Source organism: Mchenga conophoros, linkage group LG5, assembly GCF_057382185.1.
Source record: "Mchenga conophoros isolate Kocher_MC1m ecotype Shallow Benthic linkage group LG5, M_conophoros_male_GT1.1, whole genome shotgun sequence".
Lineage (NCBI taxonomy): Eukaryota > Metazoa > Chordata > Actinopteri > Cichliformes > Cichlidae > Mchenga > Mchenga conophoros.
Genome location: NC_140530.1, coordinates 20,433,853 through 20,443,522, shown reverse-complemented (window position 1 = coordinate 20,443,522; position 9,670 = coordinate 20,433,853). Strand labels below are relative to the sequence as shown.

The following is a 9,670-nucleotide window of genomic DNA, read 5'->3' as shown; positions in this document are numbered from 1 at the left end:
GCTATCAGCAGTAATCTTGCTTTATTTTTTTTCTTCCTCTACAGAATGAGTTGCTGTTTGGCTGCGGGACGTGTGTCCTATCGCTGAGGCCACATGTGTATCTGGAGCAATGGATCGTTGTAAGCACGTGGTACGCCTTCGCCTAGGCCAAGACCATTCGATCCTTAATCCGCAAAAATGGCACTGTGTCGACTGCAGCACCACCGATTCGGTGTGGGCCTGCCTCAAGTGCTCCCATGTGGCCTGTGGACGGTTTATGGAGGAGCACTCACTCAAACACTTTCAGGAGTCGCACCATCCGCTGGCTATGGAGGTGCGAGAGCTGGATGTTTTTTGCTTTGCCTGTGGAGACTATGTACTCAACGATAACGCAGAGGGTGACCTCAAACTCCTCAGAGGGGCGCTCTCCACTGTTCGGAGCCCGGGTAGGCGCTCACTGCGCTCTTCAACAGGGGGGGAGTGTACTCCCTGGGTTGGGGAAAGTGGGCCGCAGCCCGCCATGCAGCTGGCCTTGCGGCACAGGAGGAAAGCACTCCTGGGGAAAATGCTCCGGATGTGGATCAGCAAACATCAGGAGCTCCAGAATCAGCGTAAAGAGAAACTCGAGGAAGCTAGAAGACAAAAGAAGGAGGTGAAAAAGAGACTCATGGAAGAACTTGGCAATGTTCCTCCCAGGAAGAGTGCTAGGCTTCTTACTCAGGCGCCACGTTCAACCATCACACTCATTCCACGCAAATTTCGCGACCCTCCAGAACGCCTACCTCCTCCTCCTGCCCAAAAGAAGCCTTCACTTTTAACCCTGTCCCGCAAGACTTCTCAGAATGGCAAAGCTGCCAGACTGAGGCGATACTACTCCACGCATGCAGTCACACGACGGAGACTCGCTCCGGGGGTCACCGGTCTGCGCAACTTGGGGAACACGTGCTACATGAACTCAATATTGCAAGTGCTGAGCCACCTGCAGAAATTCAGGGAGTGTTTTCTCACTTTGGACCTGTGTGAGACTGAGGAGCTACTTGCCAAGACCAACCACTCCCAGGGGATGAAGGGGGTGACAGGAGGTGTGGTCAGCAGTGGTAACACAGCGCTGGCAGAATACCCTCTTGGACGTATGGGGAAGGCGGGCTGTTGGAATTTGCCCGTGGGGAAAAAGGAAAGCGTCTCGCCTCCTCCTCGCTGCTCCACCCGCCAGCAGATGTCTCTGTGCCATGAGTTACATACGCTTTTCAGGGTCATGTGGTCAGGCCGGTGGTCTTTAGTATCTCCCTTTGCCATGCTGCACTCTGTGTGGAACCTCATCCCAGCTTTCCGTGGATACGACCAGCAGGATGCCCAGGAGTTCTTGTGTGAGCTGCTGGACAAGGTGCAGCAGGAGCTGGACACAGAGGGGTCCAAAAGGCGGATAGTCATCCCCATCACAAAGAGGAAACTATCCAAGCAAGTGCTAAAGGTTCTCAACACCATCTTTCACGGGCAGCTACTCAGCCAGGTGAGACTCCTAACTTATAACTGCATGCAGTCAGTGTTGTCCAGTGTGATGTAGGTTGTTTTGTTTGTGTATTTATCTCTTTTCCCTCTTGCTTTCCATTTCTGCATGTCTGTTGTGAAGTTCTGGGCTAATGCCAAGATTTTGACTTTTGTGTTTTGTTTTGCTTTCATTATTATTTCTGTATATTTATATTCCCCCTTTGTGCCAGAGACACAAATCTGATAATAAAATAAGTAATAAATGTTAATTAATAAGTGATAAGTAAAAGGATAGCGTTTTAGTCTTCATGCCTTTTATTTTGAAAATTGACCATGTTCTTTACTCTCCTGGGTCTAACTTCCTTCCTACAAGATGAAGACAAGATAAAAAAAAGGAGAAAAAAATGACCCAGTGGTATTTTTAGTAGGTGCTGTTTCTGGGATGCTTCTGCAAAAACATGCTTCACCGGGTACAGTTAAGCTGTAGTCATTGTTTTGAAGAGGTGTAATCAGCTCCTGTAGCTGTCCTTCAGTTAGTCCCCAGTTAACTTTGAACACTGAGAAAATTCACATGAGACATCAGATAAACGTCGGCCACTGACATCAGTAAAAGGTATCAACTTAGGTGCTCTTACCAATCACAAAGGCCCATATCAGTTAATATCAATTATATATATCGTATTTCCCGGACTACAAAGCGCACCTGAATATTAGCCGCACAAGCTAAAATCAGGGGAAAATCCTGTTTTGTACATACATTAGCCGCACCTGACCAAAAGCCGCAGGTGTTTCAATATTGACTTATCATATGTAAGAGAATATGCACAAAGCGAATTGTCAGGAAAGAGATGGCTGTTTGGAGACACACCCCTTTTATTAATATTTTGAAAATCAAGTTATGGGTACATATTTGCACATGTGCTGTGCTTCATAAATGAGTAACAAATGTAGTACATAACAATAACCTACAGCACACCAGAAAAATAGATTCAGACTACCTTTTAGGCTCAGGTGCAGTGACATGGCTTTAACAAGAAGAAAAGTCAGTCATTCACCACCATCTTCCTGCGCACTAAAACCACCAAAGTCCTCTTCTCCAGTGTCGGAAACGAACAGGCTCAGGATGGCTTCGTCATCCACTCTCAGCTTCTTTCCTTCGTTGTCACTTTCAAAACCAAAGATAATCCTCATTGTCATTGTCAGTGTCAGAGTCGAACACCCTCTGAAGGGCCGTGGCGGTGTCCTCCTCTTCATCATGCAGCAGTCCAGCCCTTCGAAATCCGTTGGTGATCGTGGATGTTTGCACACTTTTCCACGCTGTCAGAATCCACCGGTGGAGTTGAGCACAACTTGCTTTTCGCAAGTTTATCGCCGCACATCATCCACGACTCCCGCTGAACGCATAGCGCTACTTTGAAGTTTGTTTTTCGCGCTACTTGTACGGCACTATGTTGCCTGGCGAATGGACATGTGACCAACATACCACTCTTGAACCCCGATCCTTCCGCCAGGCAACGTAGTGCCGTACAACAGCGGAACAAACAAAACAAATCGTCTTACGATATCACAAAAATCATGGACAATCTATAGAAAAGCCGCACCTGACTAAAAGCCGCAGGGTTCAAAGCTTGTGCAAAAAGTAGCGGCTTATAGCCCGACAATTACGGTAAGCTGAAATTTATACACTGTGCTGCAGATACAGATGCCATGGATACAGATTTCCAGTTAATCAAAGTCTGTGGTTGCATGAAAAAACTGTGATGTCACTAGGGCTGGGCCATATCATACCGTTCATGGTAATACCGGTATAATGTTGGGCAACGACAAGAAAATGAAATATCACGATAGAATATGGGTAAAACGCGTGTGCGCAGTGCCTTTGTTTTCATACGCACATGGCGAAAAAGGCACGGCGGCGACAGAGAATGACAAGGGCGAAAGCGGATTGTTGAATGAAACGGATGAACCAGAATTGGTTTGTAAAAATGCTGCAACTTCAGTGGTGTGGAACTGGTTTAGCTTTCGTCCGTCAGATACACAACAAAGCACTATTTTTGGTAGAGCGTGCTAGCGGGCCGTCATTATTACCGTGTTTTTTGGTAAATACGGCACACTTAAAATCAATCATTTGATTTTTCTGAAAATCGACAGTGCCCATTATAATCCCGTGTGCCTTATGTTTGAATTCTGGTTGTGTTTACTGACCTCAAAACGATTTTATGTACACGGCGCTCGAAAATGTTTTAGTACGACTTTGCTAAGCTACGAACCTGCACCGCTTGATGGATTGTCGGCGCATTACGGCTATCTTAGGCAGGAGCCTCGCGGAGTGATACATACGGTGCTTCAACATAATATTACTGTATTGTGTGTGTATAACCTCTTTTTAAGTTTTGTGGATATTATACTTGGTTATGCTGAGGATATGTCGGCCAGTTTCTACTGGAAATGCTTTTTGGTTGAACTGTCAGCAAGGAATTTGCATTTGCACTGTTACGTTTTTATATAACTTTAATGCAAAAAAACAGCTGCTTGTTTAAGTGAAAATACATGTTTTGTTTTTTGTTTTTTTGCACTAATAAAATTGTGGAGTTGTAAAGTATTTTGTCTAGTGTCAATTATCGTCAGTTATATCGTTATCGCAAATTTTCAAATCTATATCGTGATAAATATTTTTGGTCATATCGCCCTGCTCTAGATGTCACATCACCACATTCCTATAATCATTTAGGGTGGTGCATGAGGAGGACCAGACTTACACTACAATACACTACAATGGTGCGTTGTAGTGTATTGTCTCTGTGATGTCCACCTATAGCTGCTTTAGAATCACCAGCTAACCTTACATCCATGTGTTTGGACTGTTGGAGCACGGTGGAGTACCCAAAACGCTTCCCATGCAACATGCACGCATTACACAGAACACCCTCCCCCCAAAGTCCAGCAGTTTCAAAGGCGACACTCTGCAGTTCTAATTGCGATTTAATTTTTAAAATTCAAAATTCAATCCACTTCAAGGTGATGTGTTTTTGGTGTTGTGAACAAATAAACAAACAAAAAAAGTCTTAACTGCATCTGTTCAGCTCTGTTTGCAGGGTTTGACCAATCACAGTTAAGATTGTGAGTTTAGTAATAAAAAAGAGGCATGCATCTGCATTAAAGAATAAAATGCAGAGACACGGTGGGTTAAGCAGTTGCCTGGAAGAGCAGGCCAAAGAAGACAGTTGATTGATTGTGATCATGTATGAAGAGCATAAACCTGTGCTGGAATGTAGTTAGAATGGGGAAGTGTCTGGTTTTGTAATTCAGGCAGATATTTTTGTTTAATTTATTAAATCAGTTTATTTATTTGTTTGAACCACTTTCCAGAGTTCTGCTACAGCTGAAACTTGGAATCGTCGTCACACTCACCTTTGCTTGTGTTCCTCCTCTTCTCTGTATGTTTTAGGTGACATGCCTATCCTGTAAGCACAAGTCTAACACAGTAGAGCCATTCTGGGATTTGTCTTTGGAGTTTCCAGAGCGATACCACAGCATAGACAAAGGCTCGAGCTCGACGGCTTACCAGCGTAGCTGCACCCTCACTGAGATGCTGTCCAAGTTTACAGAGATGGAGGCTCTTGAAGGCAGCATCTACGCCTGCAACCACTGCAACAGTCAGTACAATGTTTAATGCACCACAAGCCAAGCTCGTCTTAAGTTCATTATTAGCTGATAAGACTTTGCTTCTTAAGCTCGAGTTGAATAAATCTGTATTGTTTCAGGATATCTGCCTATTATATGACAACTTGGATGCATTCTGATAAAGCTGCTTATCAACCCTAAAATATCAATTAGCAGTTAAATTATTCTCTTGATTCATCAGACAGAGAACTGGATAGTGGACCATACCTACACAATTTGGATTCTAATGGGAATTGGTTTTAAATAAGTTATTATCCAAAGTGGAACTTAAAGTTATAGATTTCCCTTCATGATTTATTCATTTTGACTCCGGACCCTGCTTTTTCTTTAAAGGTCAATGCAGTTTTTCTTGCGAGGTATTTCTATGAATAACTGAGAATGTCAGGACAGCAACTTGTAAAAATGAAGCGTTCAGAACATTTTCCTGTTAATCTGATGGCATCGGAACTAAACGCACACCCGGGTCATGACTAATTAAAAGCTGTCATTTCATTCTCATCAGACGCACAATAGTAACATGCAAACTGTCGCATAAATGAAGAGGATTGCACAGGATTACGACCGCATGCATGTGTTTCCCGACGTTATCAGTTAAAAGACTTGATTTTTCAGGATGGAGAGAAGTTCGTCTCCGAAGTGTTACACACAGTGTGATCCAAATGCATAAAGCAAGATTTACAAATGTATGTATTGATGTGTGTGTAGCGTTTGAGAACACACAAGCAGGTGCTTCAGTCCACGCAATTTCAAAGCAATTTTACCACACGCGAAACTGTTTTACAAATGCGCACATCCACATTTGAATAAATATTGAATGAATACTGATCAGCTGCTCACAATTCCTGTGCATACAAATGTCTGAAACTTTACAGACATCCTCCTACTCACGAATGGCCTGGCACGCATAGATCACATCACATGGTCACGTAGGATTTTGAGACAAATTTCAGGCTGCCGGCTTCGCATACATCCAGAAATGTAAGCTGCATTCAACTGCTAGTGTTCTGTTTTCCTGCATTTTTCCTACTAAAGTAGCCATTTCTTCTAAGTAAACAGAACAACTAGTCACCCCGCTACTAGAAAACAGATTTTCCAGTTATGTAGTTAGAAGTTTTCACTGGAATGGAGACAGGATCTATCAGGAAAAAATGTTTAAGTGATTCATTTCAGGGAGGTGAGGTAAAAGCTGCTGTATTTACTGAAGTGCGAAGTCTTGTGGTCCCAAATCATCAAATAAACATCAGTAAAGTGTAAACACCTCAAGTATGATTTGTCAGGTAATGTATTGTCAGATTTCACCCATGCTGTGCATACAGAGTACACTGTAGAACTGTGGGTGCATCTGAATGTACCCGTGAGGAACATTTGTGTGTAAAGTGACCTTTACCTGAATGACTGAATGCTTTCAACAGATTAATGAAGCCAACGGTGTTATTTATTTATTCATTGTCTAAGAAGCTCTTTAATCTCCTGCTGACAGCTCCGGCGGAGGCAGTGACTTAAAAACTAGGCTAGCAGCTTTGAGAGAGCCACACAACACTTTCGCAAAGCCTGAGATTTTGCAAGAAAGCGTCACTTGTGCAGCGGAAACAAAGCCTCGCATCAGTAACCTGTGATCTCCTTGTTTCATGGTTTCAGAAAGAAGACGGAAATCATCCCACAAACCCTTAGTTCTGTCAGAAGCATGTAAGCAGCTTCTGATCTACCGTTTACCTCAGGTTCTCCGGCTGCACCTCAAACGCTTCAGGCAAGTTTCTGTAAAGGCTGATATATATAATTTTTTTTTTTTTTTTTTTTTTACTTCCAAACCAAGTTCTTTGAAATTTCTCAAAGAAATTTCAGGATTTCCTGTAGTTTTGATCTTGTTTTTTCTGTTTGCGTTGTGAACTTGGGGTGCTCGACCTTTATTTATTTTTTTTGTAAGACGAGGCTTGTGAAGTGTAGCAACACTAACTATCGCCTGTTGTACGGCAGATGGTCGGGGCGGAACCACAGGGAGAAAATCGGCGTCCATGTGGCCTTTGACCAGGTTCTGAACATCAAACCATACTGCTGCACAGGCTCAGGTCACTCTGTCCACAGAGGAGGCTACACCTACGATCTGTCTGCTGTAGTTATGCATCATGGTAAAGGCTTCGGCTCAGGGCACTACACCGCATACTGCTACAATACAGAAGGAGGTGAGGAAGAGCGCACAGCATCCTGTGGTTTATTTAAGATGCAAATGTTCTGCTGTGTTGTTGTTTTTTTTAACATCTTTTTTAATGTGCATTTGCTATCCTCAGGTTTCTGGGTCCACTGTAATGACTCTGAGATGAAGGTTTGCAGTGTGGAGGAAGTGTGCAACACTCAGGCCTATATTCTCTTCTATACCCAGAGGTCTGCTTAGGTACCTCTCGCTGTGATGATAACCTGTGCGTGGAAACTTAGGGCTGCATTCACGAAAAGGTTTTCTGATGCTTTCCCAGATGTCATAACATTTTAGCAGCACAATCCAGATAAGAAGTATGATAGTGGTGAGTAATGTTGCCATAGCTAGTAGATCAGAAAGCTCTGGGTTTATGTCTTACTTTTGACTCTGTAAGAAAACATTTTCGTAAATGAAGCCCAGGTTTCTCAGCCTGTAGGACCAGCGTATTGATTCCTGGCCTGAAGACTGTGGTCAGACTCTGTCCTGCTGAACAACAACAACAACCATCAGGCTCGTGTCTGTTGAGTCTGGGAACAACCAGGCGCTCTCCCCGAGACAGCATTTTACATTAAAAAGGCAACACGGATTCTGGACTTTGGAGCGTTTGGCCACAGTAATGTTGACGATGTGCATTTTTACACGTAATCGCGCGTTTGACCGCTGAGCTTTACATGAAGCGACACATTTTTAACGTTGCCAGCGACCGCACTGATGGTCCACGCTCCATGTTGCCTTCTGCTCAGCTTTTTTAATTATCGTGAAACGTCAGTTATGGAAACTTTTAATACTCACCCCTGTGTCATTTGTATCTCATCATGTCCTCTCCCTCAGATGTACTGCTGTGACTGGATACTGTGTCTTAGGCTCAAGGCTCTCAGTGAACACGAATAGGTTTTGTTTTTAGTTTATTTTGTAGCCGCTCTGTTCCATGAAAAGAAGCAAAAAGCACGAGTATCAGACACTCAGTGGAAAGCTGCAGGAGGAGTTGTTGCTGTCGGCTCCCGTAACACCTTGAAGTGTCTGCTCCTCCTCCTGCGGTTAGACCGGTCTGAGCCTGGGTTGGACATGCCGCCTCTCTTAACCTGCCGGAGACGGGGCGCGAGTTAAAGGGTAGATACCGAAGAATGTGTGGTTTCTTTTTCTTTCTTTCTTTTATCTGTTTTTTGGGGTACCCATTTTTGAGTTGAGCACCTGAAAGCAATATATTGTACATCTCGCATCTTGACAGGAAATTTAAGAAAATCAGGAATTCTTCTGCTTGTTATATACAATGTGTTTTGGGGGGTTTTTTTCTGTTGTCTTTTTTTATTTTGTTTTCTACTCTGCTGTTTCTATCGAGGTCTTTAGATTTTGCTAGGTTGTCAAGAAAAACTGTGTTTGATACGAGTCAAATGCAAAATACATTTGTGAACTCTGTGACAGTTGGAACAATCTAATGACGATGAATGTCTTACTTTTTAGCGGTCAGGTGTGGCCATGCCACCGGCTCTGATCCCCTTGAGTTCTGTCGTGTACTGTAAGAATACCTGTCATAAATGTAATGGTCATATGGGTTTTGCCTGACAGTAATTATTAAAAAGACAAAACAAAATTGAGATGCTTTGGTTCTCTTGCTTATTTTTTTTTTTTTTTATATAGTATTTTTTCCAGAGGGAGTGGTGATTCTGATTAAAAGAAGGTTATGAGCAGCTTCATGAATTTAGCTTCATGGCTGAGCCAAGAGAGTAAAGTAGAACTGAAATAATCAGGTTACCAGATGGATGCACAGCTGATCCGAGGCCTAACCACTAATGTGTTCTTAGAAATATAATCTGATCCAGCCAAGGATGGCGCTCATAATCAAATGTAAATCTCTTTCTTGCCTTAACAGTAAAGTGATCAGGGGCGTGGCCGCCACTCCCAAATGAAAAAAATATGAATCAGTAATTGTGATCCATAAACATGCCAGCAGTGTCTGAAACAGCATTCTACAAATGCTCCCTTAAGGTATGTGTATGTGTTTAAATGCTTAAGATCAATCAGCTTATGGGACTCTTTCACACTGGAAGCTCCTAAATTTCCCTTCTTCCATGCTTCATATCTGACTTTTATGGAAGATCTATGTTACTTTGTTTGTATGCAATGGTCAAGGGTGGAGCAAAAGGATGGCCAAGCTCACCGCAAACTAACATTTACCCATCCTTCGGGCCTACCTCTTCCAACCAAAGGTAATCCGATGATTATGCACACAGTCAGAGCTGGAGCTTTATCCACTCTCTGCTGCTTTTTTATGCTTCCCATGCATTCACATTGTAACAGCAAAACCACCCATTTATATGCAATAATCTT

At 43.1% G+C, this 9,670-nt stretch overlaps 1 protein-coding gene across 4 annotated transcripts in view; it reads left to right on the top strand.

The window, feature by feature from the left end:
* usp49 (ubiquitin specific peptidase 49) overlaps positions 1-8,950 on the top strand; it is a 10,767-nt gene extending 1,817 nt beyond the window's left edge. For all 4 annotated transcript variants that reach the window (XM_085274036.1, XM_085274033.1, XM_085274035.1 and 1 more), the window contains 5 exons: positions 45-1,489; positions 4,916-5,123; positions 6,790-6,898; positions 7,126-7,331; positions 7,437-8,950. In XM_085274036.1, the coding sequence (XP_085130162.1) occupies positions 110-1,489; positions 4,916-5,123; positions 6,790-6,898; positions 7,126-7,331; positions 7,437-7,540 (2,007 nt within the window). In that variant the 5' untranslated portion in view covers positions 45-109 and the 3' untranslated portion in view covers positions 7,541-8,950. The remainder of the gene's footprint in view (positions 1-44; positions 1,490-4,915; positions 5,124-6,789; positions 6,899-7,125; positions 7,332-7,436) is intronic.
* Positions 8,951-9,670: the final 720 nt, after the last annotated feature.